This window comes from Rhea pennata, chromosome 22, assembly GCF_028389875.1.
Source record: "Rhea pennata isolate bPtePen1 chromosome 22, bPtePen1.pri, whole genome shotgun sequence".
Classification (NCBI taxonomy): Eukaryota; Metazoa; Chordata; class Aves; order Rheiformes; family Rheidae; genus Rhea; species Rhea pennata.
The window spans coordinates 4,776,939-4,801,020 of record NC_084684.1 but is presented as its reverse complement, the minus strand read 5'-3'; the positions used below and the strand labels follow the sequence as shown (position 1 = coordinate 4,801,020).

At 39.9% G+C, this 24,082-nt stretch overlaps 1 protein-coding gene across 7 annotated transcripts in view; it reads right to left on the bottom strand.

The window, feature by feature from the left end:
* The window catches only part of RERE (arginine-glutamic acid dipeptide repeats), a 248,613-nt gene that overhangs the window by 18,048 nt on the left and 206,483 nt on the right, over nt 1-24,082 (bottom strand). For all 7 annotated transcript variants that reach the window (XM_062593138.1, XM_062593141.1, XM_062593142.1 and 4 more), the window contains one exon: nt 809-971. In XM_062593138.1, the coding sequence (XP_062449122.1) occupies nt 809-971 (163 nt within the window). The remainder of the gene's footprint in view (nt 1-808; nt 972-24,082) is intronic.

Here is a 24,082-nt window from a genome sequence, read left to right as displayed (position 1 = left end):
AGTCAAGACTCTCACTTTTGAGCACACGGAAATCAGCAATAAATCCTGTCAGATTTAGGGAAGAGAAATTAACAGCCCTCTGTTACTACCTCACCAGTGCTCCCTGCTCAGCTCTCTGTCCTGCCTGCTCACCACATCCTCTTCTTTCCCTGTATTAATACCACCCTGCCAATTGCTGCCTTCCATAACATGTGAAGTGTTTCAGTCCTAGAAAGACTTTAAACATAAAGGGTAACACAAGCCTTTTACATAAGGATAAAAATGTACATATCCATTCGGACGTTACTCATCATAACCTTTCATAACATAGTATATTTCACAGGTTTGGGTAGTTATTGTTTGTTTAGACAATTCTGCTTCAATCAAGGCCAAAATACTTCTTAGACACTTTAGAGATAGAGAATTACTAATTGCAGCACAGAGACTGAACTAGAGCAGAAAGTATGCATCACCAGATAAGGATGAAAGGGACAGGACTTCCTTCTTTTGCATTTTCTGATTCCTATTACTGTAAAAAGCCTAGAAAAAATACAACACACGACACTGAAGAAAAAAGAAAAGTAGAAAAATTCAGTGCCAGGTCAATGTTTCTATCCTTACATGATGCTTTTGCACTTAAGAATGGCACACAGCACTTGCTGATCACAGACGCCTACCACACTGCAGCATAATGGTATAGGAACAGGAGAGGGCAACTGTCTGAACTCCATTTGCTCGCTTTATTCACTTGAAGGCAAAGCATCATTACATTACTGTTGCTCCCTGCATCTGAACAAAGATAAATGCATTGCTTTTAGCTTCCACTTACAGAATTCGCTGGAGGGGGGCCTGGAGGGAGTGTTGACTGGAGTGGAAGCAGTTCGAGTTTTAATTCTCCGAAACACAGCCTGTCTTCGATGCCTACGGTGGGCTCGAGAACTTGCTGCTTCAGGGGTTTTCTTCCAATAGTAATAGAAGGTGATTAGTTCTCCCTGCAAATACAGAAGGAATATGTTAGAGGGGCATGCGAGGCTGATGTGTCAGCTTTTTTCCTCCCTTTTGCTGTGTATGCGTGCATACCTACTTATGTAGGAAGCTTCAGGGTACATTTCAGACAGACGAAGAAAAAAATTCTCAGATACGACAGAAAAAATTCTCATTATTTTTGTTTGCTTTTGGAAGGCGGCATAGAAGTAAATCCCTATGTTCTCACTTTCCCCCTCTACCTCCTCCACTAGAGGAAGAGGTTGGGTGGTTAAGTCTCCAGCCTCCACCTGGATGCCAGTGACACTGCTGGTTTCAGAAGGGGGTGCCCTTGCCTTGCTGTCAGCATCCTGCCAACACCCCTGCACGCAGTCAGGGGGCACTGCATCTGCAGAGGTACTATCAGCGGTACTGTCCTCATCAGTCAGAACACTGCACTGATATCTGCTAAGAGTTCTCTTGTATTAACGTAAAGAATAAAGATCACTGCAAACGATGCCATTTTGCCAACCTAAATCCTGCACATAGGTATTTTAAAATATCCCTGTTTAAGAAGTTGAAAGTCAGAATAAAAAGATGCTCAACAATAAGTCTATAATCATAACATGCAACCATACTACGGCAAATCGTATTTTAACCTGAATATGTATGTCCACATCTAAATTCATTAAGCAGTTAAATGAGAACACAGAGAAACGAGCGATAATTCCATACATAATGAAACTGGCTTACGCTCAAAAACCAGAGCAGCTGCCATTCAAAGTAGCGGATGTAATGCTGAACTGAAGAAGAGCATGCGGTTTTTATCTCCTCTCTCTCACTCTGAAACTCCATCATTTCCTGGCGACTTTTCTGCCTCTAAGGTAAAAGGTGGTGTTTCTTTCAAGTTGCAAGAGAAAATGGCGAAGTTCTAACCAGCCCCTTGAAAATCAACATCAGAACAAACATACCTGGGCTGCCCACAAAAAGAGTCTCTTTGAACTACATTTTATGTGGTCTAATAACATAACCTCACCCTGCTCTCTCTGTGGGGAAACCCTGCAGCCTTTACTCAGGGCACCCCACTCGGGTTTACTCTAACGAAGACAACACACCCCTCGCCCAAGGGCCTCAAACAGGCACCAGCAGCGTAACCAGCGTGTGCAACACAGCAACGCTGGAAAGACAAGGAAAGCACGTTGTTCTAAACATTAACTCTTGATGTTCACGGCACCTAAAACTTGTATGAATGCCTAATTTAAAAACAGAAACCCCGGATCAAGAACACAACCACAACTGCTTTCTGGTGATAGAACAGATGCGTTGTTCATCTGCACTGCTGCAGACTGGGTTGGTGCTACTGGTCTCCACCGCAGGGCTGAAGCCTGCCCGCACCAAGCCATATTCAGAGTGATGCTTGGGGGGGGGGGTAAGTGGGGAAAATGAATCAATAGCTACAGTTCTAGATTCAGCAGGATAAAGGCCCTACCTAAAAGAAAAGAAAAGAAAAAAAAAAGAAAACTTTTGAAGAGATTCTATAACTAAGGAGGCAAACAGATACAGGCTGTAGATATTCAAAAGGTACAGGCTAGCCACAAATATTCAAGCTATGTCAGATATGGGAAGAACACAGACTTCTGACACCCAGCACCCTGCTCTACTACTGCGTGTTCAGCCGCACGTTTGCTTTAGAAATGTTGCTTCACATCACTAAAAGTGGGCTCAAAGTCCATGCAGCACAACTGTTTGTCAAACTGAGGATATGACCCGTGCCAGCACACAAATGTGGTTTCACAGAAAAGCTCACGCAGTGCCTTTCAGAGGTAGGAAGCCTCTTGCAAATCAAACCAGCTACATTTTTCCTACAAATTCGTTTGTATCAAATCCTAGGAATCAGCACCAATGAGTAAATCTATAAATCTCATGTCACTATGCGAGTGAATCAGTGTGCGCCTCCTGACTTACCACAATAGGACACAGAATAGTAAAAGGGAACCTATTTGAGCTCTATTTACACATCACCATCCCATCAGGGCCCAAGAGAAGTTTAACAACTTATGCATGCACTGAATCATAAAAGCAACTGCTTAAAAAAGAAATAGTGTGTATTTATGAAAATGTGAACTTCATGATCGTAACACTTTCTTCCTCAGACCCTCCCAAAACCGCAGTCACAACTTTGCATGCGGATAAAGATATAATAGATGTTTATTCCATAATAAATTTTGCCATAACTATAAAATTTGGATATATTAAAGGATTAGAAAATAATCTTTACTTCAAATTCATAACCAGACTACCACAGCTTCATGACAAAGTAAACGACTCAACCTTCTGACAGGGGGGTAAAAGTCAAAGAGGAAGCATATACAAAAAGTGTTACACACGTATGGGATTGACATGTTCTACACTGAAAAAATTCCACGCCTCATTTTATTAGCTGCTTGGCCATCAAATACTACATTGTCTACCTAAGGGATTAAATACTGGAGTGGAGTGAATCTGAAAGGATTAAAACCAGCATATTGGTGACTGCATGGGTGGCAAAAGCTTGAGGACAAACAAAGGAATACGTTGGGAAAGCTTTGATTCTACAAACAGGGAGCAAAACAGCTTCCAGCTTCTCTGCAAGTGAAGTCAAATGAACTTTAATCAAACATGCATAGCGTGTGCTGCCGAAGCCCATCACACATAAATTCAGGGAACAAAAGCTGTTGTGGAAATCAATAGCCTACTGAAACATTAACACAGGCAAGCATTGATCAAAAGGCCCTTTTACAAAAGGCAGCCTTGCAAATTAGCTGCTGTTTTTGCTTGCAAGCAAACACAGGAGCATAAACGCTGCTGACATGAATGGCCTGTAATGATCATTTTGTTCCTGGTGATCTCATCTCACCACAAGGTCTTGCAGTCAACACATCCTACATCTCTGTACTATAATTGCTAACAGCATGACGAACTGAGGTGTTTGCTGCTTGTGCACTGGCAGAGAGATGAGAGTGGCTGCTCTGAATCTTTGATTTTCTGGGTAGCAGGTCTACACCCAGAGGAACAGTCCTAACCTATCAACCTATAAATACATTGTATGCCTGCTTTAAAGCTTTTTTGTGCCAGGAAGGGGATGTTGTTAGCAACATATGCACTAAAACCACACAAGATAAAGTGAACTGAACCAATCTTCATTGCCTTATTATACTTGTTCAACTTAAGAGTGACCTCCCGCTCATTTCCAAACTGCTGAGAAAAATTAAGAAAGTGATGAGACTTGAAATAATGACAGAGCAAGAGGAACTCTTCTTGAAGTCAAGTTCAGGGAGGGCTGCACCTGCTGGTTGAAGCAGTGACTTTGTCAGTCACTCTCTAACACAGTTTAGTGGTCTGAGGTGCACAGGCCATCTGCAGTTAGGAGGAGACTGTTTGCTTGCCTCTGTCACCTCTTTATTTCCATGCACTCCAGCGATATGCTACCATTTAATCAAGCTCTCTGGCCAAAAAACAGGCATCACCAACCACTGCAAAGCCTCACAATGAAATAGGAATCTTAAGCAATACATGGCCCAGCTTATCACCACTTCAAATGTGAAGTAGCAAAACTGTATATATGCATACATGGATGCCTCTCAAAGTATATGTAAATACAACAGACATCAGTGCTCACTGAAGCGACCCCTCAAAGCACAGGCAAAGTCATTCTTCAGTAAATCTCCTCATCTAACAAATTAGGGCATTCGTAACATTCCAGGTGCTTGATGGTAAAAAAATAGCCAGTATTTAGAAGCAACTGCACAGCAGAAAAGGTTTTTGCATCCAAGCCTCCACCTGTTTCACTACACCTGTTAATGGGGTGCTTCCTGCCACTGCAGCCCAGCTCATCTCTCTCAGATCCACAGACACCAATGCTTCCAACACAACTGTTGGCATCACTTACCAGTAAACCCAGTATGTTAAAAGTAGTCACAACAAGATGACCTCAAGCCTACTCCAAATGCCAGCTTGCAAAACAGTAGCTCCATTTCTTGTATCTTGTGACATCCAAGAACCCCCACTATCATTGCCCTCCTAGATCAACTCCATCAAGGAACAGCTTTTTTGCACATATATTTAGGGAGAAGATTCATTCCTTCCCTAATCTGGTTAGCTGTTCACAGTAAGACAGCCTCATCTCTGTTTGAGACAACTTCACCTCTCTTTCTCCATTTTTCTACATTAATATCTGATTAATTGTCCTAGCTTATCAAATTAATATAAAGCAAATGAAAACAATCATTCAGAGTTTTAATGTTACTTTTCCCCCAGAACAGCTTCTTTCACATTGCTGAAGTTTCACAAGACACAGACCTGCTCTTCAGTAGCAGCTCTTATAAGTCTTGTAAGTCCAGCTCTTACCACTTTTGAAAGGCATTAAGAGCTCGCAACTCCCCAAACATCCTATCAGCTCCAGCCAAGCCCATTTTACCCCATGTTCTAGCTACAAATAAAAGTCAGATCATACCTCCTTTTAGCTCAGTTTTAGAAATTATTTATTTTTAAAACGAAGGAAATGGTTCAGATCCACTCCCTCTCTCTGACATCCATCTCTCCCTATGCTGCAGCAAGGCATCCTGAGGAAGTCACTTCTGGAAGTCAGGGTGACAAGAGCCTTCAAGCATCCAGCAGCCTAGTCCTTCGGCAACCCAGCACACCTGCTTGCACTGCACAGGCCATGTGCATTTCTTCCTTGGCATGTGGCACCTTTCTCTTACTCTTGCCACCATTCTCATCTCAGGCCCTCACCAATGTTTTGCTGCAGCTCAATCAAGCTCTGCAACCTACACAATAAAATATCAGGGCAGGCCTTATGAGCTCCTCCACACCCTTAGCAAACTGACAAAAGCGTCAGTAAGTGCTGCATGCCCCGGTTTGTCACTTCTTATCAGTAGTTTTCAAATGTAAAATACACAGTACAAGCTGTACCCGTGTTTGTGTTTAGTCTTGCCTTAGGTAAACGAAGGATTAACACTGTATGCATTCCTGGATTTGAGCAGTTTTGCCAGCCCTGCTGCAGCAGAAGCTGCTCCTATGGAAGCCAATCACACAAGCACATCAACTTACCTTCAAGTATCTGTTATGGTATAACAGAGTGAGCAAACATAATAATTGCTGTTTAATTTCCCCAGAGCCTACCTCTGCCAGGAAGGAAAAAAAAACCAAAAAACACTAGGGGATAGCTTGACTGTGACTAAACAAAAAAGGTAAACGACAACTCTCTTCAGTGGATGTAACACCAGCCATGGCAGGCAGGAGGGGAACAGATTGTCCAGCTGCGGTCTTAATGAATTCACAATCTTTCTGAAATGCATCAAGATTTTATTAAGTCAACTTAATTCAGCTAATGCTCTCCATTATACTAAAGTCCTCTGCTAAAAACAGTGTATGCAGTGCCTCTCTCCCTCACCTGACTGCCTGGCTTTAACAGCTGCTAGGTCTGCTCAGACGCCTGCATGACAAGGGGCACATTAAGACAATGAACTATAAATGCACAGTTTTGCATAATGGGGCTTTTCAACATACACCTTCAGCACAGGCCAGCGTACTGTTGTCCCATAGTTCCAGGCTGCTTTCTCAAACTCATACTACAACCCAGATTACTGTCATTTATTTCCAGACTAGGAGACAAAACGCAAGATATCGGCACATCAACAATGCGCATCTCCATACCCAGAAGTTGCTAATTCAAGAGGAACAAAGGAAGGAAACAGGCCAGCACAATCAGCCCTCCAAACCCCCGACTTCTTGAACAACACAGCCGACCCTACCCAGAGAAACGGGGCTGCAAGTAGAGGGTTGTATAGCTATTGCTTGTTATGAGCCTATGCATGAATCTGCGTAACTTGGAAACTTTGTCTCGGTTCAAGCAAGTTAAAATATTAAAAAAAAAATGCAGCAGGGCAGAGAAAGCAGAACTGTGCATGGTTCGGAAAGGTTAAACTTAAGCATTTTTACAATTTTAACCTTGGCCTACGTTCCACTGTCAACTGTGACAAATAGGTTTGTGTATGTTCTAATTAAGTGGTAAGTCCCAGCAGCTTGTTCAGCAGCATGTTTAATACCTACCCTGGGTGCACAGCAATGCTGCATAATCTAAAACACTACTGAAATTTTAAGAGAAGCTTTTAAAAATCAAATAATATTTTAATAATACTACTAAAAGGGTATTTAAAATCCTAAGATGCTTTCTAAGAAATATCCTGCAGATCTCTCAATTCTCTAGCATATTTTAAAAATTTAAGTATTTTATCTAGCAGTTCCTCTAGCTATTTATTCTCTTTTGCACTGCCTTCTCCTTTGCCTGGCCTCTGCCAAGAACCCTTCCTACAAGTTTAGCACAGGACTAGCTGTCTTAACAACCTGTTTCCTTGACCTACGAACAGCAAAATCAGCCAGCTGATTTCATTTTATATTTGAAACTCTTGGCAAAACTGGTTGACTAAGTGGGAAAGAACGAGCAGAAGAGGAGACAGGTGTTGAAGGAACCCAGGTTAACTCTTTGGCATTTTATGCTATCAATCGCCCCCCAAATACAGGAACACTCAGACCTTCTCAGAAATTCAGGTAAAGCTCTATTTGTAATTTTTGAGTTTAATTTTGTTGTGGTAAAACCCCCTGCAATCAGATACAGCTTCATGCTTTCTAATTCTTTCTGCTAACTGAGCACTGCTACCCTGCTTAGTCCACTACAGACCAGAAGAAGAAAGAGCTTCTTTGCTCTACAAATTACTCTCTTGTTTTGATAGCTGACACAGGTCTCAAACAACAGGTCATTTGAGAACTGCTTCACTCCTCTTAGGGCTGAAACAAGTTTGGAACCTGAATATTTCATTCAAGAGTTCCTCAGGTAGTGAAGAGACCGAAGTAGTTTCATTTTTCATGTTACCTAAACACCTAAATCACTTTTTAAATTCTCTCAAGAGAATATATTCACCCTTATTAACAAATTATTATTATTTTTTAAATCAAAGTAACTGGTGAATGCAAGCTAAATCCAACTATTTCAATAAAATTATGCACAAGAATGGAAGTGAAAAGAGTCAAGAAGAGTACTGGAATCAGTGGAAGAAAGGAGGCATTGAACAAGGACTGCAAAGCAGGGAGAAACAAAGGAGATGCATAAAACAGAACATAAATAAAGAATCTCATCTGAAACAAGTTATTTATCTGCAATAATGCAGTAAATCACTTTATAGCATCTTCCATTTTAAAGTATTTTAATAGCTTTATCATCAAATTAAGTGTCTTCACATTCCTTATATTGTTTTATAGGGTATGGAAACAGAGATATAAAAGATTAATAAATTGGCCAAGAAAAAAAAAATGAAGAAAAAAGTCAGCATCACTGTTGGGAGAAGAGCACAGGTCTGCTGATTATCTGTGCAGCACACTACTCACGATAAAACTGGAAACCTTCAATCACTTACGTTATTTCAAATGCCATGAACACAATAATCCACATTTTATCAGTGGTATGAGGTTTGTTTTTGAGAAGTGCAAACCTAATGACTAACCTCAAACCACGTGAACAGCTCAGACAGCGACAGTCAGGCTCTAAAACCACTTCACAACTCAAAACTAGGCTTATTGCCCACCTTCCTTAAGCATAGTACTGGCCGATTATTCCTCAGATGTTCACTGAGGGCTTCCTTTTGCCCTCAGTATAAACTGCTTTTTCTTTTTATTTGATATATTTGTTGTTTTATTCCTATCACTTGTCTCTATGGTTTTAGCAAACAAAAGAGAAATCTAAATTTTATTGTTCAAATCCCTTCCCTCTCCAAAAAAACCCTCAATAACTTGTCTTTGTACCACATCTAGTTCATAATTTTGGTGTGGTATATTTACTAACTTTTTCTGCTTTGCAATTAAGGTTGCATATATTTGCCAGAAATAAGATAAATTAGCATATTATGGAAGTTTCCCAAGCTAACTGTTCTGTGTAAACAATCCCCTTTTCTCGTTTTTAGGGATTAAAGTACCAGCTTTAAAAACAGTTCTGCAAAACCAAAATCAGAGTAAGCTAATGCATTTGTTTTAAACCTCAGCCACAGTTGAAAGCTGCCGACCCTCTCTCCAGCTGTACGCCATGCCAGAATGAAAAGAAAGCTTTCGTAATTAAAGCTTCTTCCTCCAGAGACTCCTCTTTGTTAATCAACAGTGCCTAATACCCAAAGGAACTCCGACACTTGGCTTCATCCATTACTAATTATTAGGTCCCATCTCCAACAGTGGCAGCCACAGTTCTGTAGGACTGTGTAGTGGTTGCCTGTGCTACCAGGTATGCCCGGCAGCATCTCTCTCTACAGCTTGCTCAATTAACGGGTTATCAAAACAGTGAAAGAGTTAAGGACCTGCTCGCCTTATACACGTTTTCTATCCAGCGCCCCTTTGCAGCTTGCATTACCAGAACTTCTGAGGCTGGAAATCCTGATTTGCACCTTCAACTCTGACTGTTTGGCCTTCCTCCCCCCCCAACCTGACCTCGTTTTCCCATACACCTTTACCAGCAGCTGCTCAGGCACAGCTGCCAAATCTGCAGTAGAGAGGGGACTCCCATTCCAGCAGAACTCAGTACTGCAATACTCACGCGATGTTTTCTGCCTGTGCTCCACTAACGCTTGGCACGGAGCATGAACTGCTTCACGCTGACAGAGCCTGGAGAACATAACGTAGCCCCTGCGGAGCCAGGGCATCTCTCTTCCTACCGAGGTTCAGACCGGCATAAATTGCAGGTTCTTTCCCACCTACTGTTCCACATCTTTTTATTCTCCCTGGCAAATACTCAGCCTTCTCCTTTAGTTTTATTTATTTATTTTTATTGCTTATCCTGACGCCCAGAGCACTACCCCCAATAAAATGCACACAGGACAGGTGAATGATATCCAGTGTAGTTCTGAAGGACAAGACGAAATGCTTTTGCAAGGGCAAGAAGGAAAGTTCATACTTTCTTGAGCCAACAATTCTTATCTTCCATTTTACAATCTACATCAAAGTTCTGAGGTTCATAGCTGTTTCCTGCAACATCTTTCACTGCCATCCTCTCATTAACTAGAATCTCATATTGGTATTAAACACAAGGTAAAAGAAGGGGCTTAGGATAAACACCCAGATAAATTAAATAAAGGATATATAGAAGAGTTTTCGGAGCACAGCTTAACATAGCCTGCACTGCATCATGTCTTTACCCCTTCACACACACTTTTCCATCAGTTCAGTTGACACTGAAAATTCAACAGTACAATGCAAGGAATACAGTTTTCTCAATAACAGTGCGAGGCACCAACACATTATTCTATTAACTGGGCTTTCTTTTTGCACCGGCTCAATACTTATAAGTTTCTTGGGTGTATATTGATGAGTACAGCTGTGGGACAAAAACAAAAAAAAACAAAAAAACAAAAAAAACCACTTCATTGCTGCTGGCTACATCATCACCATACCTTTCACATTATCTCCTCATGCTTGTAATACATCACATTTTCACCACATAAAGCAAAAAGATCAATGATGGTTCACGTGTGTGTGTATATGATGGCAAGCAAGTGTGCAAAAGCAAGCCATAAAGCTGTTAAAACTACCATGCTCTATCCCGTAAACATTTTTCTATTTATCTGCCCTTCATTACATGGACAATCTTATTATCTCTGCACATCCTCAAAGCGACAGCCGTCAGGGTCACCCTATAAAATATACATCGGCAATGTTGCATTTAATGACTGGAGTGAGGAGAAAAATGAAGGATGAGAAGGGCGGAATACTGCAGGATATTTTAAAGGGATCATCAGTTATATCTCTGCATTTCCCGAGGTGATAGCTGAATGACAGTGGCTGGAGGGAAACCCATTTCTGAGCTCAGGAAAGGACTGTTAAGAAAAAAATGTTTTTGCACTGGCAGCATGTAATGGCTGCCAGAAAATGAAAAAGGTTCCTTCAACCACAGCAATTCTTCTGTTTTATGGTTTTTATATGAGGGGCTGAAAGTTACCAGCTACAATCAGCTATTCAAGCTGATCTAAAAAATATTGACAGACTGATTATTTTGCGTTATAAACCAGACTACCTTCCGCTGTGCTTTGGCATGTCAGCTTCAATTAACTTAAGTGAAAGATCAATCCATGTGCACGCGCTTGTGTAAAAGGTGACATCCCAAACGTAAGGGCAGCAGTATTATGCAATTTCATAATTCTCCTTTAAACAAAGTATTAAAAATTCAGTTCTACTATTCTCCAGGGAATTTAATCCTTCTGCATTTCAGTGAGGTACATACATGCTAACTTGCAAGTCTTAATTCTGCACTACCAAAATTAGGTTTGCAGACACTAAAAAAGTTTTACTATGTTAAAAGTAATTATTACATGGTGACATAATTTTTCAAATAGAACCAAATTATACTTATCAAAACATTTTCTGTATTATAATTCCTGGCTTCTTCTCTTCTGCTAGTTGACTACTTCACAGCAACTACTGTAAATTTGTATTTAAAACAAACCATATCCATTTAATTGTCACTTAAAATCAATAATCTGCATTATTGCAAAACTCTACTGAATGTATTTCAGGCTCACTGGAGTGGCACTTAAACACAACTGAAGGAGTGACAGAAAATACTGACTTTGAGCTCCTAAGAATTAGGAGAGTTTTCTCTCACTAGAAGATATATATATATATATATATATATATATATATATATATATATACATACACACACACACTTTTTTTTTTTTTGCATTAAACACACACACACACACAAAATACCTTAATCAGGCTACTATTACACAGTTCAGCAAATTTCCATTCTGTTCAGCTGGAAATTCATACAGTGATAAGATGGCTGTCATTTTATCAGTCTAAAGAGATGTTTCTAAATAGTTAAGAAATGCTTGCATCTTGCACTGCGAGTTCCTGCCTCCCCTCCTGAGAAGACACCAGAGCTCTTGGAAATCAAATGGAGCTTTGCTGCTAATTCTAATGTGCAAAGGACTCTATTCTAAAATTTTAACATGAGACACAGGAAGCACTAACTGATGAGGCTGCAGTTTAGAACCATATTTCAAAACTATCACAATTTCTCAATGTAAAGTCTAGTATTTATTTCTGGTTATCCTTCAAACTCCAGTTTAAAAGACATCAAATCATCCATGAATGAGGAACTGTTTTAAGAGGAAAAGACCACATTATTCAAGAATTTAGTTCAGACTCATCTTCCAGTACTCCTGAGGCAAGTGAAAAATTTTAGTATTTATGTTCTTCTCTGAAATTTGAGACATGCTTAAAGAAGTCAATACAGAAATTCAAGATCATGTCAGCAATACAGCACTCACCTATTCTCTGAAGTATCAGAAGTCCTGGACACAGTAATGTTTCTAGATCTCCAAACTACTGAACGAACACCAGCCAGTGTTGTTCTCAGATCACATTCATGATCTACAAATGTAAACGCTTCCAGTTCCCTAGAAGTCCCTGTAGCTTCTCCACGAGAGTCAAACGGGAAAATCCTGCATTTTACAGGCCACTGAGGACTGCCATACTATTAACTGCAGTGGGACTTCTGTTCATTTCTTTCTAGAAAACTGTCTCATGCTTTCCCTGGACTAGTTTGGAACTACTGTATTAGGGGTCTAAAATGAATCTAATTCATGCCATATTCTGTTGCTGGAATCTGATGTCATTCTCAGTTGGAGTTCATTCCCATGTCAGGTATTTTTCCTTCTTTGTTCCTTTGTTTGTTGTTTTTATTGTTGTTTTGCTTCTAGATGAAGGAGAGAGATCACCTGCACTGCCCTCCCCAACACTAGCCCCAGCTCCTTCCTGGGCAAGCAGTGGCCACTGAAAAGTTGCATACCAGCAAAGCAAGAAACCCAGAGCCTCGCATAGGCCAGATTTTCCTGTTTTAATAGGACAAGAAAAGGTGAAAGGTAAATACGGAGTAAACCATTTGTATTTCAAATGTCACATTCGGTAATTGCTTTTATTGAAGGAGAATTGAAGGTCCACTTAACTCTGAGAAAACCACCAACATGGCAATGTTGCCTCTAGCAGCATCATTTTCAGACTGCTGATGCACCTGCACACTGACCTGCATTCAGCACTGCAATGCCACAGATATTTTAGGTTTTCCTAACACATCTGTGATGAATGATAAAAGGCTTGGCTTGTCAATCGTATGCGTTATTTCCACTGACATACAGTTTCCTCCCTTTGCAGCCCACGACCTACAGGGGAGCTCTTTAGTTTTAATAGTGTATTAAAAGTCATGTTTAAAACAATCCCAATTCAGGAAATACCTAAAAAGACACAGGAGGTAACAGCTTTGTAAGGTAATCCTCCCTGTTAATGAGGAAAGTGAACATGCAATCAGCTGGAAAGAGAAGAATTTTCCACCACTTTTTTATTGCAGCTGCCCTCAACGTCACCACAACTGCTTATTTCATGATGAAAACTGTCAAATCCTCTGATTCAATGCTAAAGACAGCTAGAATTTGACCTCTTAACAACGAATATGTCGGAGGATGCCCAGCACCTGAACAAACCAGATGGTGGAGGAAAGCCAAATATCCTACACCCAAAAAGCATCTAAAACTGGCACAAACCACCCAAGGACTATCACTGAAAACTGCAGTCACTGACTACACAAACACAGGCTTTGAGATGGACAGGTTCTTGGCTCTACTATTCAGTCTGAGTTATGGGCAAAATAACAAGCTTCGTGCAAACAAAAGCCCTCTAAGACAGACATCCCTGTCATTTAGCCTTGATTTTAAACAGACTTAGTTTCTCTCAGATCTGGTCCCTGAACAGCTGTTTTCCTTTTACTGCTCTCCAAGAACATTTCTTTAGCTAGCAGATTTTCTAGATTAAGTGTGGAGGATTGAGGAGCATTTGAAGTATTTTCCTAATTATCACAGGGGCAAGACATGGGAAGATGAATCTTGAAGCAGGACATCAAGAAGAAGAAAAAAAAAAAAAAAAAAAAAAAAAAAAAAAAAAACATGCAAGAAGGTGCCACAGAAGCAGCTGATCCTGCAGTTACTGTTGCTTCTTCCAGGCTCAAATTCCTTCTGTCAAGAAAAAAAAAGCCTTTGGCAAGCAAAATTTAACTAAAAGACAACGGTAAGAGTTGTAAAGCAATATGAGAAAGACCAATTCATTGTCACTCGCTATAATACCTACACAGTAAGTTCAAAAATGAAAAGAACTACTAATTCTTTACAGTTCAGTTCTGCCCTGGTGTCTCTAGCAAGCATTAAGCCTAGCTGCTCCTTCAAAAAGTCAATTTGATCTTTATTTCACAATTAGCAATAAGGTGAGAAAAAAAAGGAAAGGAAAAAAGAAAAAAAAGGGGGGGGGGGAGGTAAGGGACCCCCCCTGTAATTTGGGGAATGACATAAGGCTAATTCACGAGTCTTGCATCTCATGCTAGGGTGATTTCAGACCCACATTCACAGCAGAGGTATCAGGACAGGTGCTATGGCTGCCGCAATTAATTCTGCAAAATGCATTGATTTAAAATGTTGTAGATTTCTGTTTACACTAATACCGTCAACTGCAATGGGACAGCGTGCTCCTTTCACCCTCCTGCCATCTCCACTGTACGGATCCTAACCTCTGACAGAAGAGGTAGGGAAGTTGGACAAAAAAGAACCAAGATGGAAGTTAACGCAGCGGTATTTTTCATCACCGCAAAACCAACAGCCCATTTCTGAGAGTCACAAACCTCAGAGACAGAGCTCAAACCCAAGAGCCCGGGATCCCCACCACTAGTCAAAGCTTATCTTCTAAAAGCTACTTCAAAATTTGGGCAAATTTCAGATTCTGACCCAGCAGATGACATAAAATGTCCGCAGCGTTAGAAAAGGCTTCTTCATCCATCTGGCTCTGCACAAAAGCTATTATACCGAATCGCAGCTCAGCAGGCATTTATCCGCCAGGGACACAGAAGAGCCATTAAAGCAAAAGGGCAGTGTTGGCAAAAGAACAAATGGCTATAGACCTTACGAGATTTAACACGGAGTTTGATCAGTCCACGAAAGGGATTTGAGAGATGGTTGCCTGTGACAACAGAACTTTAAATTCAGCCATCCCCCCCGGGCCTGTTCTGGCCCTGCATTCTTATGGCAGGGGAAAAAGAAATACTGACCCCAGGAAACCCGTCAAGCGAGGGCTCTGACCTATTATACAAGCAGGCTGCCGCTTATGTAACGTTTTCCTTATAACACCCTGACAAGCACGTTCCAGATTTGCCTTTCTGCTTCCCCGAAACGCTTCTTACTACGTTTCACTTCACTATCCGAGGAAGATCTGATTCCCCCGTGTAAATGCAGTCAGGCTCACTTCCCTCTTCATGGGTGTTATGCTTGTACTATCTCTACTGGCCTTCTTCAGTTCTTCCAATCTGCAAGTTAAGATCAAGACAGTTTCTCATGAAGAGTAATAAACGGCGTTTCTACCCTGTCAGTAATTTTCTGAAGAGTAAGATGAGGACTGGTCCATTAGACTGCTACATGAGATATGGAAAACTATACAGCCAGCTCCCTCCAACTGATGTTTGATGTTCGCCCCACACTACGCTTAGCTCCGGCTCGCTCTTGCACACACCCATCCACAGAGCTGTCCATTGCATACACCTAGTTTTCATTACTAGGTTATAAATACTGAGTCTCATTCCAGTTGTAGTATTAAGAGCTAAAAAGATCTTCTCTATTAGACTGTGCCAATATGCCTTGGAAACAAGCAGAGCCACTGATCAGGCATGGCACTGAGGTATTACACCATTTATTCCCCACAAATATGCCCAGCGGTCACACTGTGTTGATGCCTGCTACTGGGCAGTGTGAGCAGTAATTTTAATTGGGGGCTTGCATTCATACAACAACCAATAATGTATCCGAAACCAAAGGAGAACCACTTTTAATTAAGAATTAGAAACAACAATGAGAAAGGTTATGATGACACTTGCTAGCCTCCCGCAGGAGAAAGGGAACTGGAATGCACTTTTACATGCCTCCTAAAAGGAGGGTTAACCAATACGCTGCAGTCACACATTTTCTGAAATTGTCAGAATATGAAACTTCTTGTTCAGAAGTTTACTAAACACAAACTGTACTATTTGCAAACAAAACTACTCACAGAAGCATCCTGTACTTTCAGCAAGCCACAGAGTGCTGAAATTCCTTCTTTCATCCTTATTAACCACCAAAAATGCCCCACCGCATTTTTTCCCTTAAAATTTGTTTTTTTGGGAATCCTCTACCTTCTTCCATTGCCTCCCATTACTGACTGCAGGCTTGCAAAGCGATGCCACCACAAGTCAACCCTCAGCATACTTATCCCTTAATTACAGTGGCGCCACACGAGAGGCTGTACTTGAAGATATATGTTAGCATTTCCATCATGAATCTGAAATGGCATTAAAAAGACAGAACTTTAAAACATCACTAGAAAAAAATATCAAGGTGGTAGTAGTAAGCAAAACTGCTCTGATAAAAAAGGCAACACTGACTTAAATTTAATCACATCTTTATTATGCTGTCAGCTAGGTCTTCCAGCCTTAACTTTGCATGCTACAATACTTTTATTTTTAGTGGTCATCTATAAATTCAGTAATATTAGTAAGCATAAATCTTAGCTCAGAAAAAAATAGTGGTTTACTGTATGGAAAACTCCAACACAAGAAGCCTTCAATGTAGTTATATGCTAATTGATTTAGTCGAAGAATTAGTTTCTCTTGAAACAACACAAGAACAGATTTTTCCAAAAAATGAAAGAGCCTTATTGTGGCTCTAGACACATCAGCAGTAGCTTTGGTCTACTACTTCTAAGTTGCATTACATTTTGAATTTAGTTTATGTGCTTTTAGCATTTGGTTTTACTACAGTAAAGCATGATGCTGTAAATAAGCTCTCCAGAAAGATGCAGAGACCCAATGACACAACTCAGTGCCAAATAAAATTTAATATCAACATCCAATGTGTTGTCTTCACTGTACATAAGTCTGAAATATGGAATGTCAAAGATCTATTTGGAGGGTACAGACTCTCATTTTTCCATTTAATTATAGAAGATTTCCATTTGTGAAACAAGATCTTTAACACAGTCCTTGGGCTAAGCTCAGTGGAAGCCTACATGCAGAGCAAAAGTTAGCCTTGCCTATAGACACTGAATACTTGTAACTTTTGCAAGTGGTTCTCCTACATACTGCTTCATCATCACACCAAAACAGGCCATAAAAAGGCCAGCACAGAAAGGCTATAGTGACATTATATGACAAATGGTTTGGGGAATCCCTGCTCCTATCTTTTTCCTTTCTCCATCCTCCTTAGTCCTTACCAAGCCTCTCCTAAAGCCATGCTTTGGTATGATGCCTCAAAAACCTCAAGTACACTTATCTCCACAGCACCTTCATGGAATAAGCAGAGCTATTATCTCATTTGGAGCGAGATAAGATAGGCCAGCAGAGGCCTATAAGGAGATGGACATGAGACATGCCTTGCAAAGTGGTGACTTAGACCAGTCAGAAACAGCAGAGGCACAATGCATTCAACTCATTTTGGTCTGATATACACAAAAGAGAAACATCTTTTAAAGCTGTGTTAGAAAAAGGTTCATTCTGGTTGACATCTTAGCAGCCTCTCTAAATGCAGAATCCTTGTGTTTTCCATATGAAATATTCAATAACCTAAGAATACTCTCAGCTTTATGTGCGGTTCTCCATTAATTAGGAGCAAATCACAGCTGTGACAGTCATCTCAGCTCTTAAAGGCATCTGCTGCTTCAAACAATTCATCACCTCAAGTTATTCAACAGCAACGTTATTACTTTGCAACCACTTTGTTCTGCTTAACTCTTCCCTATCTGTGTTTGCCCAGGTTTGCAGTTGGCAGTATCCTATTCTACCAAACATAAACACCACACCTTACTAGTTTAAAAAAAAAAAAATCAAAGAAACAGAACACTGGACTCAAGAGTCAAGCTTCTTTAATTCCAAATACATTCAATTACCCAATGTAACTAAAGCAGGTATTCTGCCATAACAGGAATTTGAGATGCTACACAATTCAGGAAAAGAAATCCCATGATACATGAAAGATGGAGCCTACAAGCACTATTTGCATGGTTAAAATCATTTTACTCTGATGGCTCTTATCATATACATTATGGGCACATGGTGCATTTTAAGTGTCTCATGTTATTTTGTAAATAATTCCTTATTTTTCTAGCTCTCATGTTTATCCTAATTAAACTAATCACAATAACATCACTAACATGCACCTTTTATTTTTGTCCACCCTTGCAGTTAGTGTTTGTATAATAACCGAATAATTTCTCATCTCATTTGTCTGTTTCTACTGCTTAGGCTACCTTCGTGAATGCACAGGCCGGGATTCAGCCTATTCCTATTGAAGCTGTGAGCACAACTGGGATTCCCCAAGTATATACACTGTTGTAATTAGCATATAAGATAGCAGGACAAAAAGTGGTGTCTTCATGTGGAAATAAAACCAAAGCAGCAAATTAAGACAAATGCAGATGTTGTTTTCATGCAAATAATACTAACAATAAAAATAAAAGAGAGGAAATACAGAAAATGATGTACTATAAAAACTAAATCACTTACTGGAATTTTTCTGTAGAAGTTTGACAGCAGTATTAGCATCAATTAAAACATTTTATGTACCCTTCATACACAAACACACACAAGAGGCCCAAGAAACATCTGACATTTAACTCAGGCATAACACTGGCTATTTTACACCATGCAAAAGTATTAGCAACAGTAATATCTGAGCATCTCAAGTTGCGAGCAGCAAGCAACCACTACATATTCCTGTGTCCAAAGCAGGAAAGGGACTTTGGAAATGATAGCTCTGATATGCAGTTCTTCACTTTGACCTTACTGGTTAAAATTCAGTCTGAGGCTATCAATGACAGTAACTGAACACCTGGTGGTGGTCCTGAAAAGCCGATATGCATTTGTGGGTTCCGAATATTTGAAGCAGTCAAGGAGTCTAAAGCTACTCCTACCCCTTTGTATACAAATTAGTGTCTAAACCATAATTAATCTGAGTAGCTTCAGTTTTCTGAAATGGCCTCTCTGAAGGGTGATAGAAGTGGGAGCAATGCAACAAAACTCACAAAATTTGTGTGAGACGGATAAATTTTGATCTAAAATTGAAGCTATAGGATTACTGAAGTCTTCCCCCCCCCAAAAAAAAAAGAGAGAAAGAGATGAGGGAGCAAAAGCAAAGAAAAACCCTTTACAAATTCCACACTACTCAGAAAAGCCTAGCTTGACAAAAGAAAGCATACAAATATCCACATTCAAACATACAAATAACCAATTAATCCTGTTAATTGCATGTCCAAAGCTCTTTATTAAACATCAAAAGTAGGTCATGTTAAGAACTGTTATTTCTCTCAATTCCCTTACCTCCCTCTCCTCTTGGCCATACTTCCCTCTGCAGAAACTCCACAAACCCTGAAACTATTGATCTTCTCCGTCAACACAAAACAGCTGCTGCAACTACACACACAGTCCCACTCAGTCAGCTCTATCCCTTCTCCCAATACCCTCATTCTAGCCCTTCTCCAGTAGCTTTAATTACAACCCGAAACAAAATATTTATAAAATGCACCAGCTAGCAAGTCCACTGGAAAAGGATGAGGAGGCAGTAACGAATTATGTTCAACATTTGTTAAGCCAGCACCAGGGCAAACATCTGCTGCAAGGCAGTGGTGAAAATGTTTCTATCAACTCAGCCATCTTGTCTGGAAAATTATAAACCCTGGAGGGATGTTTGCTATTAAAGTTTCAGCCATTCGCAGAGCAGCTTTCTGACTGATTCGAGCGACACACAAAATAATGCTGCTGTTATGAATAAAATGCAACAATTTAATAGCTCTCTTTGCACATTTCTATTTCACCTGGACCCATACAAAAATTTCCAATTGGCATGGTATGAAAGTATACATTATATAAGGTTTAATAAAGGCACAGTTTTGATGTATGCACAATTGAAAATAAGAAGGAACCTCAATTTCTGAAAAGAAAAAAAATGATTTGGGGGGGGGAAGGGATTGAGGCAGGAGGAGGAAGAGACAGCTTCATAGATCATCTTTGCTTGTTAAATATAGAATAACTTCACAAAATGAGAACAATTTTTTTCACCAAGCATTTCTCCTGTGATTGGTGCTACTGGTTAAACATACTGCACTCTAAATTCACAGCCAGTTTGCAAAATGTGTCACAGTCTGACCGTATCTGTCCACACATCAGTAATCAATCCTTCTCCCCACCTCCCCATTATCAACAGTAGGCTAGTTTTTAATAGAATGCCAAGCTTTTATATGACTTATTTCACCAGACAACATCTTTTTTATTTCTAGATGTTTTATCTTCAATAGCTGCACCACAAATTAGTGCTAGAAATGAGGCAGATTTGCTTAAAAGTTTGGGAGAAACATGGCACAGGACTTTCACTCACATGCTGTGTAACCCCAAGGTAATTAGTTCCATACTTTTAACATTAAAAGCAGCCCCTTTCAAGACAAAAGGAACTAGGCTGCTCACAGTGCATTAGTATATAATCTCCAAAAGGCTGACACTAACTGTACATTTGAAAACTAACTTTCAAGAACAGCAATGTTGCCACAAGGTTACTAGCCCCTTTGTGTTTGAAAACTCCGCCTGAACGCAAGCCTGTGGTTTTATTAGACTTAGGCTACACATTTGGAATGGGTGAAGGGGGTGGCAGTGATTTGTTTTGTTTTATCTAATGCTAGTTCTCAAATCTTTTTGTTCCTTCCAATCATCTGTCATAGCTTCTCCCAAGAAAAGTGAACCAAAGAACGGCAGAGCATAACTAACAATACAAAGGCCGTGTCAAAGCAGAGACATGTTATCCTTGAAACAGGGTAACTTTATGCAATAAAATTACACTGCTCCCCTACATATCTGAGCCAATTTTCCCACGTGAACAAGCTGAGTGAGACTATTTTGCTTCCAAGGCAAATTAACTGCAATTTTAATGCTACAAACATATGTACCTAAACATATTCTTACTTTCCATTGAAGAATGAATGCTCACTGGCCAGCAATGTCAATTTTATCATCTTAAAAGAAAAACAAAAATTAAAAACAATTTGAAACATTTGCCTTTTTTTTTTTCTTTTTTTTCCTCATGACCTATTAACTCGATGACTGTGGTGTTTCACAGGAGGTGTCTGTTAACTTCAGTTAAGGGGAGACAACTATATTATCCAATATCTTGACTACAACTGGCTATAACTGTTCCCCATGGCAGCCAGCACTGGTAGTCTAGCCAGAGAAGAGTGACTGGCTTCTGAACACCAGCTCCTCCTTGCTTTTTTTTTAAGTTTAAGATAATAAGAGGTAATAACAGAAAGAGTAAAGAGGTCTTTTGTATCGTATTATTAGCTTGGGACAAACTAGGGGCAGGGGAGCAACACCGGCATTTCATCAGCAAGGGGAGCAGGGAGGGAGAAACTGTGTATTATACTTTTTCTGTGTAACACTGGTATCAGTAACAAGTCTGACTTGATCTGTTCGACTGTCAAACATGCTTGCCTCCTTAGAATAAACTGGAATAAAAGTTCAAGAAGTGCAGAGGAGGTTAAAAGTTAAAATCATCGTGTCAGCTTCCAAACACGATAATCCTCCATAAAGGAGGAGAGATCAAAGGACAGTCAACTGGAGAAAATAAACAACTGCGTTATAGGAAGGAAGGTACCAGGTTAGTAGAGCACGCTCACAATGTCACTCATGTAGGATGGAAAAGCTGCATCTAATCAAATTTGTAACTTCCCAATCAGATCATCTTATGATTATTATCTGAGAGGGACAAAGCAGTTAACACAACTTCAGCTTTGGAAACAGATCATGTTGCTTCCTAATTGAGGAAATTCTCCAAATACTGTATTTATGGATGCATGCACAATTTAATTTACAGTGTAGGAAAACAGCAGTTGTTTAGCACACCAAAGAATTAAATCCAACAATGTATGAAAACACTAATTTCCTTTCTGGACTTTGAAGGAGGGGCTAGCTTCAGAAAAAGAACAGTTATTTCCTGTACAGATAGATATACAAACTTCTAAGGACATCTGTATTCTTAAACAGATAAAATATGTGAGATGAGCATTACAAGATACAGCCATTTCCTATGTCACCCTTTAGTATTTGAGTTAGACGTACCTATTCCATACTTTGTGCTCTGGAAATTAAAAACAGAGAAACAAAACACAAAGAAAGGCTTCCTCTTACCCATGTTTTCCTAATTCATCAAACACACGTTACTTGCCAAGCAATCGCATAACTCACCATTCTAATTGCCAAATATATGAACAAAGCTTTTTCTGTGGTTCACTAGTCACTCTTGCTGTGGTTTGGTTACTTAACATGCTTAGAAAACTTTGCAACAACTGGATACTGATGAGAGCCTGAAACAGGTGCACATTCGGCAACTTCCCTAGCACCAAAGCATGCAAAGCTCATGGCAAATCATTCACAAAGTACTACACTTCAGAGAATTCTCCAGGAAATGTTTCAAAGCAAAGAGAGAAAGTATAAACCTCCTACAAATGGACATTTTACCTATTAAAGGAGTTAGTTAACAGATGCACATTGTTTCTGTTCAGAAAAGATGCAGGTACCTGCAACCTAATTCTTCTGTGTCTGCCTCTCAGAGGGCACGTACCTTGCGCCTAACAAATCCCATGTGGAGTTAGAAAGCAGAGCTGCCAGCAACCCAAGAAGCCTTCAAGCAAGCAAAGTCAACATTAATTATTAATGAGACAAGACAAAATAATACAGAGGCAACAAAGCTTTGGCAACATCTAACTTACTTTCCTGCAGCCCTTCAACAACACTTCTCTAACGAAACAAGGTGGAAAACACCACCACACACTACAGATGAAGGTGCCTTTGGAAAGTGGAGAAGAAGAAATAAAGTGGATGATCTTAGGAGACTGCATGGTATTTAGAGACCTACATCTTTGGGGAGTTCCCATACCCTCACCTTTCCCCAGAGCAATAGCCATTCAAAAACGGACAAGTCTGACTGAAGTGACAGAACAAGCCACATCTAGCCACTAGGTTTCTGCTAGCTAGCTGTTTCTAACTGTGTTTTTCCCCACACTCCTAAAGCTGGAAAGAATTCAGTGACTTTAGTCAGCTCAGTTAAAGATTCTATATCCTTTTACCCATAGAGCATTACCCTTACAACAAAGCTGAAAAGCTAGAGGCTGATTAACAGAATATTTGGGAAATAAGTTGCACAACGGACTCCTTTCAGCAGCAAAGGAAACAATATGTATTCTTGAAGAGAAACTGAATAATAATAATAACCAAAAAAAAAAAAAAAAAAAAAAAAGCCCAAAGAAATTTTATTCCTAACAAAAGAAAGTCCTGCTAGTCTGTTTTTTCTTTCATTTTAACCTGACCTTTATGGGCTGACAAACCAAGACCAAACATCGTGCCAGAAAGGCTGTTTATCTACAGCCTGCAGGATTCCATCCACGTTTTTAGCTGCAAGATGACAACTAAAGCAATCAAACATAACGTGAAACTCAGATTTAAAAATCTCCCATAGCCTTTCTGCATAAGTTCACTTGAAAAGGTCAAAGCTAAACTTCAGGGATTCAAAAATAACAAAACATTGGTTTGACAAAGACATAAAACTAGAAAAGTAGGTATTCCATAGAGATTGGCTTACATTCATTACATGTTGCTCCACCTGTTAAGGGTAGCAAGTGAAACTTCTGGAAGTGCAGTTCTAAATAACCAGGCTGGCATTTAGAAGAGTCATGATTCGAGATGGCATAGACATGGGATAAGCACTATAGAAGAGTAAGAGGATGAGGTGGGAAAACAAGAGGACAGTATTCACTTAAATGCTTATTCTCAGTGAGTTTTCAACAGCACTACTAATATGCTCCAAGAAGCAGCATTCAGAAGGGTAACAGAACATTCACTGGGTAACACAAGTCACTCATTGCAACAACGACCAGTAGCTTACTATTTCCAGTTGTCTCTCTACAATATGTACATATCTATTAAATAAAATTTGCTAAAAAAATGCATTTTTTCAAATAT